Source organism: Ammospiza nelsoni, chromosome 9 (assembly GCF_027579445.1).
Source record: "Ammospiza nelsoni isolate bAmmNel1 chromosome 9, bAmmNel1.pri, whole genome shotgun sequence".
Taxonomy (NCBI): Eukaryota; Metazoa; Chordata; class Aves; order Passeriformes; family Passerellidae; genus Ammospiza; species Ammospiza nelsoni.
This window is the reverse complement of record NC_080641.1, coordinates 20,315,536-20,336,175: the sequence shown is the minus strand read 5'-3', so window position 1 is coordinate 20,336,175 and position 20,640 is coordinate 20,315,536. Positions and strand designations below refer to the sequence as shown.

Genomic DNA, 20,640 nt, shown 5'->3' with positions numbered 1-20,640 from the left:
GTGCACAGGCTAACAAGCCCTGCCCTTGCTTTGAATCCACATGAATGAAGCATTACAGCCTCTGCCCTTGAGCAGGAAAGCCTGTAAGGTGCTGGACCCGATGGACCTCTGGGTTTAGCCATTCTCTAATTTGCAGATCTCTGTACTACACTCTTCAGCGCAGAGCTGATGTATCTCTAAAGAAGAAATACAGAGAATGCTGCAGTGAATTTTGAAAGCATGAAGGTATGATAAGACCAGACATCAAAGCAGGAAGATACACTACTACCTCAAACAAGTATGACTACATTTTTATAAAACAGAAGACTCAAAATTTTCTGAACTCCTTTTCAAATAATTATGACAAGCCTGTACTTCCAGTCAGAAGTTCATTCAATAACAGGATACAGTGAAAGGAAGATCATTAGAAACTTTTGATCATCATGTGTATAAGAACCTCATGCATAATAAATTGACTTATATTTCATGATTCCTATCCTTTTCAATGTGAATTAAAAGGTTTTAATGCATACAAGCAAGAGGACCTACAGCAACTGCTGCCTGGAAAGGAAGACATAGCCTAGTCAGGGACACGCAGTCATATCAATGTGGAATATGCCTGGGATACTGAGAGGAATAGTGAGGAATAAGAACAATTCTGAAATACTTTGAAAGCCTTAAGAAAGCTACTAAAGAGCTTGCTTTTGCAATGGCAGATTCTTCTGGCAACTGTGGTACTCAATTGTGGCAAATAAGTAATTAGCAGACTAATTCAATTATGTACATAGATATCACAGAAATCAGCAGGCTAATTATGAGTTATGATTCTTTGTCAAGATTACACTTTTATAATTTTTAACTAGTACCTACCAATTTTTTCCAATTGTTTAGACACATGAAGTGAATTTTCCCAAAGTCTGCACCTGAAACACTTTGCTAAAATCAAAGAGTTTAATAAAGCAGAGAAGTTGTTCTTAGATGATGCCAGAAAGTCAGATAGCCCTGTAAAAATAAGATTGACTTATGTTAACAAACATAATGTAGCTTATTAGGAGATGTACCAGGAAAATAAAATTAAATTTTACCATACATCTAGTAACTCTCAAGCCATTTCTAAATATTCTGCCAGTATCTTGTGTCAAAGTAAAGTCTTGAATAGGAATACATCCCAGCTGAGCCTGAATGAGACTGGAAAAACAATGGGTTTGTAAACAAAGAACAACATCAAAGTTTTTCATGGGAAAAAAAAGGAAATTCAGAATAGAAACAACAAAATACAAGATCTGGTCCTCTGCAAAATGACAAAAAATTTAGCAGGGACTTCACAGCCTTAAAATGGCAGGTTTTCAATAAAAAATAAAAAGGCAATATAATATTTACCAGTTTACTTTCATTTCTCTTGTTTTTATCTTCCCCTCCATTGGAAACCTATGCATGAAAACAAATATTTTCTAAATTCATTTTATTTATTGCTAAAAAGGTACTTTCAATTTTCAATGTATTTTTTAAATACCTGATTGTTATTTTGTCTTTGTCTTTATTCAAAGTGTTCAATATTTTCTTTTCATTTGTTCTTAACTTCACATCCACAAATTCTGTGCAGTTGGAGATCATTGTAATCTGTAATAATTAAATGTTTTTAGTAATTGCTTTAATTTGCCATTTTTTCTATTACTTCTTCTAATTTTTTTAGAAGAACATTTAAAAAAATTTATTTCCTCAGCAGTATGACCATGAAGACACAGTCCGTCAGTTCTTTTTAATACTGACCACCTTTCTTTCCTCTTCCTATAAAGGTCATTAATGAAAGGGGACAATTTTTCTTTCAGCTTTTTGATTACTATTTCAGTTGATGTTATCTAAAATTACCCCACACCTTACTAACACTTTATACAAGGCAAATACAAACAACTTTTTCTGTTATGTATTTCACCTTGCTTTCTTCACACTTTAATGACAAAGACAGGCACAGGAGAACAAGTGTTCCATTTTTTTCATGGCAAATCCGTTTTACCATAATATTTGCTTGAAAACAAAATGTCTTGTGCTTCAGATAACAACTCATTAGCTGAAAGAGGAAAGTTACTTAAAACAGAAAGACAATTCCCTTAAAAGTAAAACCTGCTCTTGATGCAGCTGTTTTTTCAACAAATAAAACCTACTACAGCAGAAAATATTAAGGCTTTTAGTACATAAACAGAACAGCTTCAGCAACTTTACATCTTCATAAGCAAGGTTAGTGAGTGAAGAAAGAGTTGGGAATCAAAAGATCTCAAAGTACAAAGTCTCAAAAATACTCCATATAGAATTTAATTAGATGTATTCTCTAAAACTTTATAAAAATAAAGCCTGAGCTCTTTAAAATAAATAACACCTTACCCTTATTTTCTTAGACTGTTTAAAAATAATTGAACATATGTAATTTAAAAAAACCTCAAATTACCAATTCATTTAGTGTCTCAGTTCCCTTCATTGTGAAAAACTGCTTCACTGTATCAAATGCAATGTAATACCACGCCATTAATCTTCCAGTCTCTGTAAAAGAAGAATATACCATAAAAAAATAAGTATGTCAAGTATATTTTAGTGGCTTAGAGTTTTTTAAGCCACAAAATTAAATTAATTTTCTTATTCCAGGCCTCTGTGAGATTTACCCCCACTACTCAGTATGTCATTGTCCCCAGCTGTGAGATGGACATGACTGATCCAATCACAGAGTGGCAGTGGCAATTCTCTCCAATGGAGATGAAGTCCCACTAACACACCAGGCAGGGAACTGTGGTTGCTAAGAAGCCAAACACCTCTAGCAGAGGAGTCCAGAGAAGAGCAGGTATTGATAAAACCTGTCCTTCCTTGCACTGTGCCACAACCAATTATCCTGACACAGTGTTCTGCAATCTTCTAATCTGCAACAAATTTTCAGCAACAAGAGAAGATCTATTCATAAAAAAAGATTAAGAGTGTGAACATCCACGACTTGGTCAAGAAACTTGTCCAAATATTCCACTCACAAAGTCCCTCAGATTTTACTCTCTACTACATTTGTGTACTCTTATTAATGAGTCACAAGGGTAGCTGAGATCCTTCACAGTTCACTACTATCTCTACATCACTCCTGAAAATTAGTTTATTTGAAAAAAGTATTACCTGTTGGTTTGAAATTATTTGCTTCATCCATCCTGATCAAATCAAAAGCTGATAAATCATTTAAGTTCTTCAGACACAGTTCTGTCAAAAATTTGAAAAATGTTTTCTGCATGTACTAAAAATACCTTATCCATGTACAAACCACAAACATCATCATCAAATGGTATGAATATATACCCAAGTAATTCCACTGAACACAAGTAAAGGTTTTGGAATCCTCCTATTAAAGTTGGTGGCTAACTTTTCTCTGGGGAAACTCACTGAAAGATAACTGATAAGGACAAGCCAACTCTTTTTCAGTAAGGTAAAAGTTGCAAAGGAAAAGAAACTAGATGCTGGAACGTAGGTTGCCATATTCAATTTTGAATGACAGATTAGAGAACCCACAAGCACTTATACAAAAGACTTTTGCTACAGAGTTAACACTGAAATGGTCCAAATTTCAAATACCCACAAGTATTCATGAATCCTTCATTAGAAATTTTCATGTTGCATTTGTATTTATTTCACTAAACCTGTTGTGTCAGGTATCTGCATAAGAATGACCAAACTGCTTTTGGTCTCTCTTTTTCAAGACCAGGGCAACATTCAGAATTTAAGTCAGTTAGAACAGCACTCAAAGAGATAGTTCCCCAAGCAATCCTTCACTTTACACATGAAACATATGAAAACATTATATACATTACTACAAAATATTTCATATTGTAAGGAAGAGGAGCTAGTTTTTAACATCAGAATTGCCACACTAAAAAAGCATTAATTGAATTCTTCTATCACTCTCTGTACATATTAAACCATGCCTTCTCCCATAAAGGCTTGTTTAGGTAGTATCACACTTCATTCCCTCTATTCCTTTCAACCTACATGGCAAGAACAGAAAACTCCTGATGTAAAAGACAGAAAAATATAGAAAACTACTGAAAAGGCAAAATTTCTTACTGATAAGTGCTCCTCTTTTCACTGTCTGCAAGTAAGAGTCAATGTTTCTCACATTTGGGGACCTCAAGTAGCAAAATGCAGCAAATGTACTGTGTTCCTGAAGGCCCTTGAAACCCTTACCCAATGAACAGCCTCAGCATCATTCTATGAAGCCCAAAATCAATCACAAATGTTTCCTACACAGTTATGTTAAAAATGTGTAAATGTATAAGTAAAAGCTATAGAGATTTCTGGGCATTTTATCTGTCCATGTTTTCATGGACCAGACCCTCCTCCAGATATTTTAGCTCCAAATGGTCTGGATGGACATGAGGAGTTTCACTGAAGAAAGAAAATTGTATTTGTAGATTTGCACAACTTGAGAGCAAGTACTCTTTTATAAATATATTTACATTTAAAGTACCAGAAAACTTACATTAAAACAAATTAACAAAACAAAACCACCTGAAGAGTTGTATGCTGTTTCTGTATTTAAAGTTAATAGGCACCAATTCCCAGATGATTCTGTCCACTGTATATTTTCTAATGGAATTGCAAATAGCTAAAATGCAGTATTTTTAAAAAAAGGTTAATAACTGGGTTTTATTCAAGTGTTAGCAAAAAAAAGCCTCATAAATTTATGCAATTTTAAATTGTTTCTGGACAGGGCAAAGATGTTTACATTTTATATCCTTTGTTTTCAAGGCTAAATTTATGAATGGAAGGTGACATTTTCTGAAAAGAACTTTTTTGAAAGTATAGTAACAGAAATTAATGAAAGCAATTGAGATCATTGAAAGGAAAATTAGGAAGAATGATGAACAATCAAAATTAAAGTGTTCTGCTTCATATTTCTGAGTATGTATATGGAGATGAGGTAGGTAAAGGCATTTAATGATTTTCCTCTCCCCAAGAAAATTTCTTCTACCACTTAAAAGGTACTGATAGTATTTCAAAAACATTAATAACAAAATAGAATTAATAACATACAGTAAATTACATTTGTCCTGCAAATAGCTCCATTGAAATTAATGGACATAGATAATAAATATGGGTGAACCTGCCCTAAATTGTAACATTTTACTGAAAAAAACTAAGAAGCCACTTACCTTGTAACTTTGCTTCAATTCCAACTTTATCTAATCCAGATGAAAAACCTTCATGGCAAAGACAAAAGTTGTTTTAACCTAACATATCATAACCTAGTACTATCATACACTTCTTCCTCAATGTCATCACCCATTAAAACTGATTTGCTGATTTTTAGGAAGCAGATAAATACCCCAAAGTGTAATATGTGGGAATGTTTATTATACTGCAAACAAGTCAGAAGTTTTACAAGGTGTAACTCTCTAAGTATCAGTAAGAGACTTGTAGAACAGATGTGCAAAGGTAAAAGCTGCAAACATTCCCACATGTAAAATATCAAGTCCTAAAAGTTTCAGAAATGTCAGTAGAAACTTCCAGGTACAGTTTTCTTATTTTGGAATATAGGAAGCCACCTAAATTGTAACACCCATTCAAGTACTGGATGTGCTATGTTCCAGCTATAAATCCTTATAAAAATTGTCTGCAGCAATTACCCAATGACTTCAAAATCAGGGGTAGAGCAAGTGGACAAGAACAAAGATATGGTCAGGGCTGGGGACTGGGATAATGTTCTAGACAAGACAAACTGAAGACACTGGAATTAAGATAACTAGAATTTTATTCTAGAAAAAATGATCAAATACTAGACTAGTCTTTTTCTTAGCAGATTACATATTCAGCAGTGCAAAATACATTATGGCTTGATATTGTATTAATACATGGTCCAGCATATTAAGATAAAAAGAAACGGATTATGAAGTTGTAAATGGCTTCTTCACAGTTTTAAAATGTTATACCATGCTGAAACTCCCACTGCTTATGTTAAAGAACAAAATGTTACAGGCCACATTGCACATCTTGTTTTCATCACATTATGAAATAACAGTCCCTAAGAAAATTATAGAAACAAGTAATATGGACATAACACATCTTAGTGCCATAGTTAGATGAATTAAAGAAATAAAACCAAACAAACCATAGTGAGCTGGATTTTTTAAGGCTCTAATGTACAAGAATGTTGATCGTATCCATTCCAAAGCTACACTGACATCTGTGACAGTATGTAGCACTATTTCTGCATTTAAGTGTTCAACAAGGTGCCTGTGCAAGCTAGTGCAAAAAAAACCAACAATTAAGGACTTTTTCCAATGAGCAATACAAAAAGTGCTAAAACTAATTTTTGGGAATAAACAAAATCAAACAAACCCCTCCTCCCAAACCACAACTGTTCACTGTAATCAGTGAAATTGATGGAACACAGTAAAGATTATGTAAGTAATCAACAATGTAATTTGTTTATTATGGCCTAATGCCTAGCAAGCAAAAATAAACTGTCAACTGTGAAGTTCGACATTTACTAGAAAACAAAGTTACATACATTTAAAAATTGCAGCATAGACATTCTGTGCTGTTGATATTCTAAATATATTTGAAAAATTAAATGTTAACAAAAGTAAATTAGTAAAATTTCTTATTTTACGTTTTAGCATCCTAACTTTCCCACATATTTCTCATGATAATCTGTTAACAGCAAATATAGGTCTAGTACTTCCCAGACTCTATAATCTAGAAATTCAGATAGGGCTGCATTAAATTCCTGCTCTTTGTCTTTGTAATAAATACTCTTTCAGCTTCCTCAGTTTTCCAGCAGGAATCTAATTTTTCTTTTGAGCTTAAGATGTCCTAAAGATTCTTTTGGCTGATAAAAAAAGAGACCACTAACTACTGAATAGCTTGGCTTTATTTTCCTTAATTCTTTCTTAACTTCTTCTAAATGGACAAAAGCAGAGCCCAAAACCCATGTGAAGAAAAACATATTCTGTAGAAACTCTGAAGTTTAGCTACTATCTACAGAGTCTCATAAAAACATACTTAGTTACCTGCTCTCTATTATATCAGCACCATTTAACAGCTGTACATATCTCTCCCTGGTACTGCAACGAGTCATGATAACTGCAGTGGCAGTAGTGTCAAACTGGAAAATAAAACCCCACATAAAAGCTGCTCTTGAGTTCTTATTAAAAAACACAGTTGAATATGCATCACATACCTGCTGAATCCACTAAAACTCTTTTCTCAAAATCCTGTCTGAAATATACTGTATGCCAGTTTTCTACTTTTTCTCTAATCCTCATTCACTATGTAACCCAAATGTAATCTTCAGATCTTTTTCTACTGCAAGGTGAAGCAGTGATTTTTGATGGACAATACAAAAGTAAACAGATTTCTTTCTCGACAGAAAAGTTACCTAGGAGTAATTTAAGTATTAATAACCCTTTAAAAACCAAATGCTGCAGTAAAATTCCTGGCATTGTACTTTCTTCTGCAAGAATAGCTTCTACTAATTTGCCTATAGACAGCATCAATACAGTAAAACATTCACTTACCTGAGGCCTTCCAGCTCTCCCAATCATTTGCAGAATATCAGTTTCACTGTACTCTTGAAACACTCCTCCAACATAATGCATTGTGGATTTTATAACCACCAGGTGTGCAGGCAGATTGACTCCCATAGCTAAGGTGCTAGTAGTAACTACATCAGATCAAAGTATATGAACACCATCAAAATGTCTGGCAGACTCTAATCAAGCAGCAAATAGGTAACTTAACTCTTGATGCCTAAGAGTTTTTAGTTTCTAGTGGAATCAGTGGGCACCACAAAGAAATTATGTAGATTAGACAAGTACTTACATAACAGTTTCTGTGTATCTGATCATCAGCATTCATTTGTTCTCATATTCTTTAACAAATTAAATCCAGATACTTTTACTTAAACATTCCTTTATACTTGGAGATAATCCAGAATATGATCCATGTTCAATATAACAGACACACAATGCAGAAACTTTACTCTGATTTCTTCAAGGGTATGTATTTGAATAGAGCCATGGCTTCATCTTGCCTAGTAGTGGTCAATATTAAAATACATTTTTTAAATCATCAGTCATTAGCATTGTTTATACCCATGGCACCAAACCAGAACCATCACCAATACTATCACAGCACTTTACCAATACACACTCTCACACAGAAAACATCAGTCAAGTATGTGGCAAGTGATCTTACACTCATGTTTCCTAATTCACTTTCTCCAGAGAATATATGGAGTGCCAAGAATTCAACACAGAAAGCCAGTCATATGGGCCAGCTGATATTACTATTCTGCTAGGAAAACACAGGATTATTGAAATTTCCAATTCTTTTGGAAATGAAATGAAAATTAAAAATAGTCATTAAATTATTTTTTCTTATGATCATTGTAACAGGTAAGAAAAAAATTCACAAATCATTTAGTGTTGTATATGAGCAACACAGACAATTCCCCATAGGGTCTGGATCTTTTTTTACAGGAAAAGAAAGCCCAGATGAGATGAGACAATCACACCTAAGATCTCTTCTCATTTCACATAACAACAGATGGAATACTTCTTAGGGACCTCCCCATCAGTCACAACAGCTTGCATGGGAGTTTGAAAATAGCATCCTGCCCACCTAAGATGCATAAATGTAGATGATTACCTTCAGGGAAGCCACAGGTGCAAAGAAAACCTCTTGGAAACTCAGAGGAAAGATTCACTAGCACAGAACTCTCCACCCCGATGGGAGAGCTCAATGGTAGGAAAAGGAAACAGACACGGCCAGATCTACATGGACATAGGATGGGGATGACCTCCATGTGTGGTGAAAAGAAGTTCTATGGTCTTTACTAACAGTGCATATGTAGGCTCACAAGGTAAAAGTACAGGGGAAACAAAAACACCTTCACCTGGATTTCACAACTTCCAAAGGTTAAGCAAACTACAGAACCATAAAATATTACTTCCAAACTGCAATCTTCTCAGGATACAAAAATGAAATTTTGGCTAAGTTAATTTTACTTACAAAGTACTGGCAAGTCTCCTACAGTAAAAGCTCCTTCAATTATTTTTCTGTCTGATATCTCCATACCCGCATGATGATAAGCCACACCACAGGTCAAAAGCTCTGATAATGAAATTATACATACATCATTTGACTAGGTTTTCTCAAGCAAATATTCAATCACAGAACAGAGAAGTTGTAGGTTATATTTACCTCTCAGTTTGGAGTCCTTCAATGAATTTGCAAACCCCTGTAATCTATGCAACACATACAAACAACAACAACAAAAAAAAAAAAATTAAAAAACATACCTTCTTTGGTTATTTTCAACCACCCTTCCCATCCTCAGAGAGAACAGATTGACTCTCTGGGGCACCTATTGCAGCTTTTCGAGCCTGGTCATCTTTCCAAGTGACAATCAACAGTCCTTATGTGTTGTTCACATAAAGCAAATAAGATCATATTTTAGTTCCAAAGCCAGAAGTAGCTTCTGCAGCTGCCATGACTAGGCAACTCTGAAGTAAATAATAATTAATATGGCTGTATTTATTAACAGTATCTGAAAAAATAAAGACAACTTAAAAAATTACTAAAGTAACACCCAATTCAACTATTCATATGCTTAATATTTGCATTACAAGGTCTCAAGGGGCATAAGAATTAGCATTTTTACATTCAGAAAGCAGCTTTGAGAAACAACGTTTGTGAAAGGTATCCTAAAATTCTGAGAAGCAAATAAAACTTCCCAAAAAGAGCACCAATTTACCAAAAAGAATGTCAACTGTGATGATTTTGTTGCACACTCCTCTGCTAGAAACTGTATTAGCTCAACAGCTTTCTTCACAGATATCACAGGTTTACTAAAATGTACCAACACTTATTTCCAATTTAAATAGAAAAATACCTTTGTTTCTGTTCTATACTCAGTAGAAATTTAGCATCTTTTGCAAGAACAGAAGCAGCCTGCTGTACTCCTTTTCTTGTGGCACAAAACTATAAATAAAAGATATTTTTTTGAATCAAAACTTTCAAGAAAGAAATAATTTCAAACATGATAATAAAAAGCTGCTGTACCACAAGTGCTGGTTTTTGCTCCGAGTATGTTTGTATAATGCTAGCGATCTTGTAGTTAAGAGTTAAGTCAAATTTGAATTCTGTCTGATTGTCACTGCAAGGAAAACCAAGCACAATTTTGCGTAGCTTCACTGGTCGTTGATCCTCATCTATTTTCAGGCACACAGCAGGCATCTTACTATCTGAAAGCCATTCTGCGATCTTTAAAAAAAGTAGAACAGAAAACATAAATTTCTTCTTTTAATTGTGCTCCAGTTCTAATAGCATCACAGAAAAATTAACTTAGCTATTTCACGTGTAAACTACTAACACATTTATTTATCTTTTAAAATCATAGGTGAGGGTCTGCTTTTTTCAGGACCAATATAATTTGAACTGAAATCTCTAATCTGTTGTGATTTGCACGTAAGAGGCAAAAATCACAAGTAGAAATCTAAAACCAAAGCATGTCCATACATGGCTGACATTTCCATATGGTTGAAGGTAATCTTACATTAGCAGCAGCCTCATAGCTGTCATCAGATCACAGCTTAGAAATTACTATTTTGCTATCAATCTAAAATTGTAATTCCAGACAAATTTTATAAAACACAACTTCATTGATCAAAATGCATTAAAAGGTAACTCTTACATCTTGAGTATTTGGGATTGTTGCAGAAACAGCTACAAATCTCAAGGGAGGAACAGTGTCATGTTTCTCTAAGTGACGCCAAAGAGAAGACTGAATAGTTTTCATCCGACTGACTACAACTTCCAAAGTTGCGCCGCGGCTTTCATCCTTTATAACGTGTACCTATCAGGAATTTTAAAAGATGTGCTAAATATTTTCCAGTTACAATCTGGACATGTGCTAAATACATTTAATATTTTCTAAAGTTCCTTTTTATCTTCACAAAAGATAAAAAGCAGTGCATAAATCCTCATTCATTTTCTTACCTCATCGATGAGAAACAGTCGCACAAGCTGGACTATAGAGTTGTCTCTCCACCTTCTAGTCATGCTATCCCACTTTTCCTTGGAGGAAAAAAAACAACACATCAAAACAACAACAGAAGCTGAAAGATGTTTTAAATGCCAACACAAGCCACAACTATAGTACATGAAGACATGCCTAAACTCATTAAATCTTTAAACAGAAACAGATTAATTCAAGCTAATGCCATCTATGTTTCATCTGGCGTGTTATTATATTACTTTTTTTTTATATGAACTGCGAGTGTGTACAGCAGTGTGCAGACAAACAAAAGGATCATAAAATCACTGTCTATTACCAAAAAAAAAAAAAAGAGCAGTACTTGCAGCATACAATTAGAAGACCATTAATGTCTGTTTATTCTAAGTTCTTGTAAGAACTGGATATGAAACCTACAGGAGTAGTGATGATAATGTCAGCATGATGTATTTCAAATAAATCATCTATCAGTGTATCGCCTGTCAGCTCCTTGCAGGTGAGTCCTATAGGTCCAAATTTTTCTTTCCAGTCATCAAAACGCTGACTGCATAGAGCTTTTATTGGAGCCACTAAAAATAACACCAAATAATGAGAATTAAATCAGGAAAACCAAATCTTCAACTGTATTAGAAATGTATGCATTAAGTTTCTTTTGTAAGATGCCTTCTTGAATTTAATTTCCCTAATTTTCTGCTTTGCTTCCAGAACCATAAAATCTGTAACTGGTGTTCCTGTTCTTATTATCCTGCTCCATGTGCACAACCAATGTTGAGCTTTGGGCCCTAGTTCTTCCCATCAGCAGGCAGAAACAGAACAATTTAATTAAGATTATTTATGCTCTCTCTTAACCCTTTATCCTGTTGGGTTTGATTTTTTTTTTTTGCAGTACCACATGGAAACAATCATTCAGCTATCAAAGGTTTTCTCACAGATGGAAGAAACCACAGGTAATACATCTTTTCTAATGGAACATCATACAAATACAACCTTTTCCCAGTTAAGAATTATTTGAATACTCTGTATTCAGAGAACAAAGTATAAGTGAGAAACCATCCAAGAGCAAGAGACAGAGCTTTATTTCTCCTGTTTTTCTATCAAAATCAAATGGACAGTTAGGTGTAGGGTCATATGAAGCAGCTAACACAGCAGGTAGCAGTTCTCATGAACAGAGTCCTAAAACAATCTACTTATATTTTTTTTTCCTGAGAATACACACTGTGCTTTTGCAGACACTTTTTTCCCAGAAATCAGACATCATTCTCAATAAGGACTGATATTAACAATACATGTAACTGGTGTGAGTATCTCCAAGTATTTACATATTTCCTCACAGATCAGTTAAATTCACAAAGATCACAGTTCTGGTGAGGCAGTATCCAGAAAATAGCAGGAAACTTTGCCAGGTAAGTGAATACTGAAAAATTTGATCCTCAGAGCAACAGCCAGCCATACAAAAGATAGTGTCAGCCAGAAACCATGCATTAAGAATTTTTAATTTCCTTTGCCTCCTCCTTACCTTTTCGTGTACGTCTCACCTTCTTGGAGGACAAACTTATACAGGACTTCCTAATTTTTATCTGTATAAACAATGCTGATCACTACAATTACACAATGCTGTTAAATACTAATAATAATTACAATGGTACCACAAATAAACACTAAATCAACTTTTTAAAGAATGAAGCAGGTTGCAATATCTTAATGTATTTAATCTCAATATTATTCCTGGACTCACTCCAGATCTCTGGGTTCCCAGAATGACATTTTCTGTTCTGTCACCAAAATATTTCAAGCTGCATAATACTTACTGTAAACAACTTTAATGTTTAACCAAGGCAGTGGGGCTTCCATGAGTAATCTGGTAATAGCTAGTTCAAACATTACAGTCTTTCCAGAGCCAGTTGGAGCACAAATCACAAAGTTCCTATCTGTATATAAAAGCTAGGAAAGAATTGTCCTGTTAAGTTTTCAATAATGAAAAATGCAAGATTTGCATGACTGTGCTTCCTTTTCACATATTTTATCCTTCACCACCTTAGAAGCCAAGTGTGTCCATGTCAAGCTCCCTCATTTTCCTCTGACAAGACTGATCTTCCCTCTTTCCTCCTCTGCACTGTCACTCACCCATGTCACTCATTCACCCAACCCTTCCTCCTCCTTGCAAATATATTACCAATCTGCATGCATAAATATAATTCTCATCTTGACATAAAAGTATTTTAAACTGAGAAAAACACTTTTTAAAGTTCTTCTGGTCTCTTCTCCCAGCTAAGCACAACCCTGATAAACTATTCCAGGAAGAGGTTCTAGATATATTATAGTTTTCTAATCTCTTTTATGTTCTGAATATCAAAGTCCCACTTAAATTTATCTACAAAGCACTACTTGCAGCTGCAGTTTATGTTCCATACTTACATCATCCAAAGCTTTTGACTGTGCATAGTTAAAATATGGGAACTCCTTAAAAATACTTCTAAATTGGGTTGCTTGAGAGCATTAAGGAATTTAAAACACTAGAGCATAAATTATAAAATTGTAGGAATGTAAATGCATCTTGTCCTTGCAATCTAAATGCAAACTTAAAACATACCACAATATTACACAGGCTTGTAAAAAGTTATCCAAAAGTAACCTATTAAATGATTCAGTAGTTTTAGATTCTTGGTGTGCCATATACAAAGTAAGAAACAGTTTTCCATATCACTGAAAAAACCTCAACTTATTTGAACCAAAGCAGTTAAAAATGGGTAAAGAAAAGCAAGTAACATTAGAATAAAGAAAATAAGTATTTTTTAAAAATACTTATTTAAAATCCCTGCTCTAAATAAGTGATTTATTTTCAAACTACAAAGCATTAATGATCCTTAATTGGTAAATTCAAAACAATGGAATCCTTACTAATTTTGAAAACTGTGACTTTCTAAACTATTTATATGAATTTAAGGTGCCTAAATTTAGACATTTCCTCTTCCTGATATTTAACCTACCATTTGACAGGTTCCTAGAAACAAAATATTGAAAAGAGTGTGTTAAAAACCCAGAAGTTTGATGGATATAGATGAATACTTGATTATATTTCATGTTCAAGGTAGAAAGAAAATTATGGTAAAATCTGCTTAAAGAATGGAAATACAGTATAGGCACACTACAACATAGGTACAGAGCTACAAGGAATATGTTAAATTAATTTTCTTCAAAGAAAATGGGACCGAAAGTAAGATACAGTTTTCCTAATAAGCCTACATAATAATTAATTTTTCCTTTACTTAAAGTGTATGGAGATATATGTGTATATGTGTGCTTGCATAGAAAATGTCTGAAATATATATTATGCAAATTAAAATTTTACATTTTATATTTTAAAAAGAAAGTTTTGAGGATGAAATTTGAATGCTTGAAATAAGAACAAGCTTTCTTAGGAATGAATGATCTGCAAGTTGTCTTATTTCAGTCTTGCTTTGGAAATCAAAAGAAACATCTATTCAACATTTGATTCTCAGCATTATGCTATGAATTGAAACTGTTACAATGTAATGCATTAATTTCTATGCCTACAAATCAAACATAATAATTTTGCAAATGTAAAAGCAGTGTAATAAAATCAGGAAAACCAGACCCAGCAAATACAAGGATACGTATTTCTGTAACAGCCCTCAAAATTTCCAATTTTCTTCCTGTAGTTCCTAAAGAAGTAAAAAACCGTACATTTAAAAAATATGACTCATTTTCAGCCAATAACCATGCAAAGTATTTTCCTGACCCCAAGCTGTGTTCTGTAAGGAGCTTCAAGGCTGCAAGAAGGTCCAGGTGATAGAAAGGAGAAGATGGACAGGGAAGTCACTAGCTCATCATTTAAAAAGGCCATAGTGGTGGCCCTTTCATGAACTCACTCCAGTTAAAGGCTATCTTGCATGTACCAGAGACTCGAAACTTGATGCAGTATCTAGTTGTGGTGTCAGAAGTGCCAAGAAAGAGATAATCACTTCTCTAAACCTCCTAGCTTTGTTCACAAAGCCCAGGATGCTGGTGCCTTTGTTACTGCAGGGACACGCTGCTCACTCAAGTTCACCAAGCTGCCCACCAGGCCCTGGGCACTTTTCCGTGAGCTGCCCTCAGTCACACCATCCCAGAGGAACCCGGGGGTTCTTCTCTTTCCCTGGGGCAGGACTGTGCATTTGTTCCTGCTGAATTTGATGAGAGTGCTGTCAGCCCCTGCTGCAGAGCACACCCCTGCAGTGCCCCCCTTGGCGCTGGCACTGGGGCAGTGTGACCCACTCACCACCCCCTCTGAGCCTGGCCAGCCACTCTGACACCAGGCAGTGGCTGATGCACTCCCAGTGCCCCACGTGGGTACCAGAATGCTGTGGGAGTGCTTTCCAACCTCTCTGTGGGATGAAAACCCTTGCTGAAGGCAAATTGAATGGTACCCACTGCTGTCCCCTCACCCACAAATCCAATCACCACTGCTCATACAGCAATCAGAGGAATAACCTTGCTTTCCATTCCTGACCTTCCAAATCCCATCCTAAGCCACTGCTCTGCCCTACATTTTTCTGCTAGAACTAATTTTATACTCCATATTTCTGTAGTAGTCAGGCATATAAGGTACATTCCACAGGTGTCTCACGTCCCAAAAAGTTTAAAATCTAGAAATAAACTGCACTTACTTAAAAACTATTAAAAGACAAAAATAATTTCTAAACCACGTATTTTATAATTTCATCAAAATCTCACCACTTCCCTCCATTTTCTAGATATCTCCTACTTAAAATATATTTCTACAAAGATACAAATATGAGCCACACCACAAATAAACATTTAATTTTCAATTTCTGTTTTCAAATGAAGGAGAAACTCTTTACCACACAAAGTGACAAGGCTGTTTTTTCTCAAATTGCTGAGGGGATGCAAAATGACATTTTCAAACAGGTTTACATGACTTAGCACTTCTGAAAATGTGAATCTTCTTCATAAATTGTTTAGCCAGTTCATATTAAACAACAATGCAATCAAGTTCCACAGGACTGCAATACATTCTATCAATTTTAGCCAATTATCTCACTTTGAGCTGGTGGGAAAATGTTCTTCACTCTTCCTCAGATCTTGGATACCCTTTATTATTATGTACCAAAGACAGACAATGGACTGTTTTTCTTGAAATAGATAAAAATAATTACCTGTCACATCCAGAATCTCTGAAGCATTAGAAAATGATTGAATTTTAATTCCATTTTCAGACACAATCTCCTCATTATTTACCCTATGCAAAGTAAAATCTGAATCTTTAGTTATTGGAGCATGATGATTATTCCTCAAAAAACCTTCTTTTGTCACTTCTTTCATGTTTTCACTTGTATTTAGGTAAGTACCAATTTCTTTCACATCAACAGAACCAGCTTTAAATTCTGTATTTTTATGCACATTGCCAGACTTTTTAAATAAGCTGCAAAAGACCCAAAACTTTCATTAGCTTGTTGTAATGTTACAGTTTATCTAATATTTGAAAAATACTAAATATACAATTGTATTAGCTGCAGAACTACTAAGATAAATAGTAAAATTTTATCTAACTTTATGTAATCTGACCTAAAGACTCCTTTCAAGATACATTTTAACTTCACTTTCATTGCAGAAAGAACATGAAAGAATAAATTGCTTGTGCAGATAGGCTCTGACTCCTAATAGCAGATTAATTCTGAGCTTCTGCATCATTAAAACCAATAGAGACATCCAGGTTCTGAGGAATGGGAGGAGCTGGACACAGAAGAGCAGTTTATTGATAAAATCTCTCCTCCCAGGGAACACTGAAATCACACTGAGAACTGCCCAAGGTATTCCTGACTAGCTGACCTCTGCTCAGCAAAGCAAATGATCTCAGCCTTCCTCGTCACCAGGCAGATAAAGAATTCAGAGCAGTATTTTCCAAAAGCTTTGTTATCTAAAGACTTATTTAAAATTTAAGCAACAAACCAATGCTTACTTTTCTCATGATTGAGGCTGAGCTCAGGACACATTTAATTAAATTACTAAAATATTGCCAAAAAGAAACTTTTTTTTTCTCTTACACTGAAGAATTAGCATCTGGAGCCTGCTAAAGTAGCTTCAATTGATGGATCCCAAACTTGTGTTCAAGAGATTTATCTAAAATAATCATATGATTCTGGCAGTGATAAATTGTCTGAGTTGACTAGACACATACCTTTTTCTTAACGTTGAATGGACACTCTCATCATCACTGTTTTCACTTAATGCTTTATTTGGTGGTTGCTGAGAAAAATCTATTACTCTTTTAGATTTATTTTCATCAAAGGAAAGAAAAGATGAAACCACTTTCAGATTTTCATGCTGAAAACTAATTTTATCTCTTTCTCCTAGACTTAATTGTAGGACTTCCTTTTCAGGGGCTATGCCAAAATGAATAGGTGCTGATGATTTATCTTCCACTTTCTCTGTGTTATTCTTACACTGCTGTATAAACTTCTCATGCTTGCTCCCCCCTACAAAAATGATAAATTATTATTTCATTAATATTCATATTCTTATTCACAGTTATTTAATCAAGTACCTTTCCCACAGAATCAGCCAAATTCACATCTACTATACAAACTGATATTTCTATCTTATTGCAAGAATTTTAGTGTGTATTTCATGACTTATGCTAATGAATGTAATGCATGCATTGTCAATAAAAAGTTACAAAAATAAGGTCCCTTTCTTTCCTTCCTATGCAAAATAAAGGATAAAAACTATTCTTCAGAACTACAAAATAGTTTGTATGACAGAACTCTCCACCCTGTCCCAGAATAAAGATGGTCCTTTAAAAAATGACACAATGACCAAGCTTGAAGTTCCTGCTACAAACAGCTGAGATAACCACTGCAATCTCAGCAGTCAGAGCTGGTGCTGATGTTGGTGACAGGCTGGTTTCATAACCTTCTTGGTTAATTAGCACACTTTGCAGGGTTAATTCTCAGTAGAATCAGTGTCATGATCTGGCTGACCAGATCAACAAGCCTTGCTGTTGGCAACAGGAAGGGAAAGGGACAAACAGAAACAAGCAACGAAATGCAACAAGATAACAACTGCTCTATTTTGCTGTCTTAATTTCAATGTTACCCATCTAGAAACTCAAAATTACAATGCCCTGTTTGTAGCATAACCCCAGCAGTTCTAATTCTACAAAAATCAAAAAGCTTGTTTGAATAAGTAGCTCTTAATGGAATTATTTTTGCATAAAGCAGAAACAAACTCACCTCCTGTTTTACTAAAATTCCTAAATAGAGAATATTATAAATCAGCACAGCAGCTGATAAATGTACAGATCTAGTTGACATAGATAAAGAAATGGCATTCTTTAAAATAAATTTCTTTAAGCTAATCCCAAATGTCTAGGAATATGCCACTTAGCAGCATGGCATAATGACCAGATTCAAATTTGGCCTCCTGATCAATTTGATTAAAGCCCCAAGAAAGGGAAGAAAAGAGGGAGTTTCATATAAACTCTCTGTTCCTTGGGTGGCAGACAGGCCATCAGATCCATGTGGCAACATCATGCTCTTACAGCCACTTCCCACTGTGTTACAGTGCTTTGTGAAACAATGTGCAGGAACTCAAATTTTGATTATACTTCTTACCTTGCACAATTCTGCACAGCAAACTTGTGGCACGTTTATGCCTAAAGAGGACTGCTATGCTCCTGGCACATCTAACACCACCATTCTCAACTCAAATACATTCTTTTCTCTACTTGCATACCTAGAATATTTCATATTTCACAGTAAAAGAGGAATTATCTGTCACACTAATTACTTGTTGAGTTATTTAATATTAATGTCAAGTAACACTTGACATTGTGTGACACTAGTTGGACCTTGCAGTGCTGGGTTTATGGGTGCACTCGATCATCCCAAACATCTTTTCCAATGGTTGCAATGATTCTGTGATTCTATTGTCTAATACCTTACCCATGTGAGTGTGAGCTGAGCTTTTTTCCAGTTCCCTCTGTAACACCTCTGCAGCTGGAATTTCAGCAATAGCTGGAGCAGGTGCAATAAACCAACTATTACGATCTCCATTTTCCAGACACCTATTTTTAACACAGAAATGTGAGGTAAAAGCATTTTTAAGCACCCTCCATAACAATTAGCTCAAAATCACTAGTCATAAATAACCTAACTTCTGCTAACCCTTATTTCTCATAGCCCTAAGATACACCTGCATCATTGAATGTGCTTGGAGAAACATTTCAAAGTATGGAACCAGAGATGTCTAGCCCCACATTTCTATCAGTGGACAAAAAAGTGAGTCATAAAAAAAAAACCACTGTTGCAAAATGATTCCATCTGAAAACCAATATATATATATATAATAATAAAGATTTACCTTTGTCTCATATCTGGTTTTTCATAAAATAAATTATCCAGTGAAAAGACCATGTCTGCAGAGTTGAACATTTTTAGATCAAATGTAAAGTCTCTTAGTCTGCAAAGGGCAGCACAAGAAAATGTAAAACTGAAATTACTAGACTTGAACCTGTCTAAAGCAATACAAAGTTTATTAGTTGTAAGTGCCAATATTTAATTTCTATATTGTTTTCTTTTAGAGCTCTTGACTGCATTTTTAATCCTTCTTCAAACAGAGAATCTCTCTCCTGATAAAATGTGGTTCCTATTGCTTATGCTAAAAAGGCCCTATAGGGCAGCACTTGCAGCAACGTTTTACTATCATGACGTATCTGGGAAGAAAAAGTGGGTAGGAATGAAGATCCAGATAAAGATTACATTAAAGTATTTAAATTCTAGTAACAATGCTAAAATTCAGCCTAGAGAAGGCTAGAGAAGAGGAGACTGAAGGGACACACCACATTCTTCAACTTCCACATGAGGGGAAGAGATAGGCAGGCACTGATCTCTTCTCTGCAGTGACCAGTGACAGGACCCAAGAGAGCAGCCTGAAATTGTGTCAGGGGCTGTTTAGGATGGACCTTAGATAAGGGTTCTTCCCCCAGAGGGTGTTTGAGCGCTGGGACAGGCTCCCCAGGGCAGGGGTAACAGCAGCAGCCTGACGGAGTTCAAGAAGTGCTTGGACAATGCTCTCAGGCACAGCAGGGCCAGGAGTTGGACTCGATGATCTTTGAGTCCCCTCCAGCCCAGCATATTCTCTGATTATTTTATACAACTGCAGCCAATATTTTCTCCAACTGTTTTGTTATGATCACAGTCTGTCAAGCTTTTGCAAAACAAAATTACATTGCTATTTAAAAAAATAAAGTTATACTGCTACCCCAAAAATTATTTTAATTGACAATTAAAAGAAGAAAGAAAAAAAAGGCGGGTGTGGGAGTGGTGGGGAGGAGGCCAAAACGCTTCCAAGATAGCCACGAAACAAAGCGTCTTTTCCACACGCTCAGTGCTGTTGGATTCCACAGGGAAAATGCATATTCCAGATGGCAGAATGAGGGAGTAGGTGTTTGCAGGAGCAGCACAGACCACTGAATCACATTTACTGAGAGGTGTCTGCCAAATCCTGGGAGCAAAGAACTCCCTCATGTATCTGCTTCAACAAACACCTTACTACAAACACTGCAGGCCACGAGGGAGCTTGCTCAGTTTTGAAGCCAC

General features: G+C 35.2%; 1 protein-coding gene across 1 annotated transcript in view; it reads right to left on the bottom strand.

Annotated features, from left to right (window-relative positions):
• Window positions 1–19,473, bottom strand: part of HFM1 (helicase for meiosis 1) — a 30,218-nt gene extending 10,745 nt beyond the window's left edge. Inside the window, exons 1-24 of the mRNA XM_059478069.1 lie at window positions 19,403–19,473; window positions 18,985–19,106; window positions 17,220–17,517; window positions 16,198–16,463; window positions 14,656–14,703; window positions 13,436–13,506; window positions 12,829–12,961; window positions 11,438–11,589; window positions 11,005–11,082; window positions 10,700–10,861; window positions 10,069–10,269; window positions 9,899–9,987; window positions 9,208–9,251; window positions 9,016–9,117; window positions 7,521–7,666; window positions 7,014–7,108; window positions 6,110–6,243; window positions 5,154–5,201; window positions 3,127–3,207; window positions 2,423–2,514; window positions 1,493–1,599; window positions 1,360–1,407; window positions 1,070–1,167; window positions 850–981 (exon numbers count right to left, since the gene is read on the bottom strand). Coding sequence (XP_059334052.1) covers window positions 850–981; window positions 1,070–1,167; window positions 1,360–1,407; window positions 1,493–1,599; window positions 2,423–2,514; window positions 3,127–3,207; window positions 5,154–5,201; window positions 6,110–6,243; window positions 7,014–7,108; window positions 7,521–7,666; window positions 9,016–9,117; window positions 9,208–9,251; window positions 9,899–9,987; window positions 10,069–10,269; window positions 10,700–10,861; window positions 11,005–11,082; window positions 11,438–11,589; window positions 12,829–12,961; window positions 13,436–13,506; window positions 14,656–14,703; window positions 16,198–16,463; window positions 17,220–17,517; window positions 18,985–19,106; window positions 19,403–19,473 — 2,818 coding nt within the window. The remainder of the gene's footprint in view (window positions 1–849; window positions 982–1,069; window positions 1,168–1,359; window positions 1,408–1,492; window positions 1,600–2,422; window positions 2,515–3,126; window positions 3,208–5,153; window positions 5,202–6,109; window positions 6,244–7,013; window positions 7,109–7,520; window positions 7,667–9,015; window positions 9,118–9,207; window positions 9,252–9,898; window positions 9,988–10,068; window positions 10,270–10,699; window positions 10,862–11,004; window positions 11,083–11,437; window positions 11,590–12,828; window positions 12,962–13,435; window positions 13,507–14,655; window positions 14,704–16,197; window positions 16,464–17,219; window positions 17,518–18,984; window positions 19,107–19,402) is intronic.
• Between the last annotated feature and the right edge of the window lie 1,167 nt (window positions 19,474–20,640).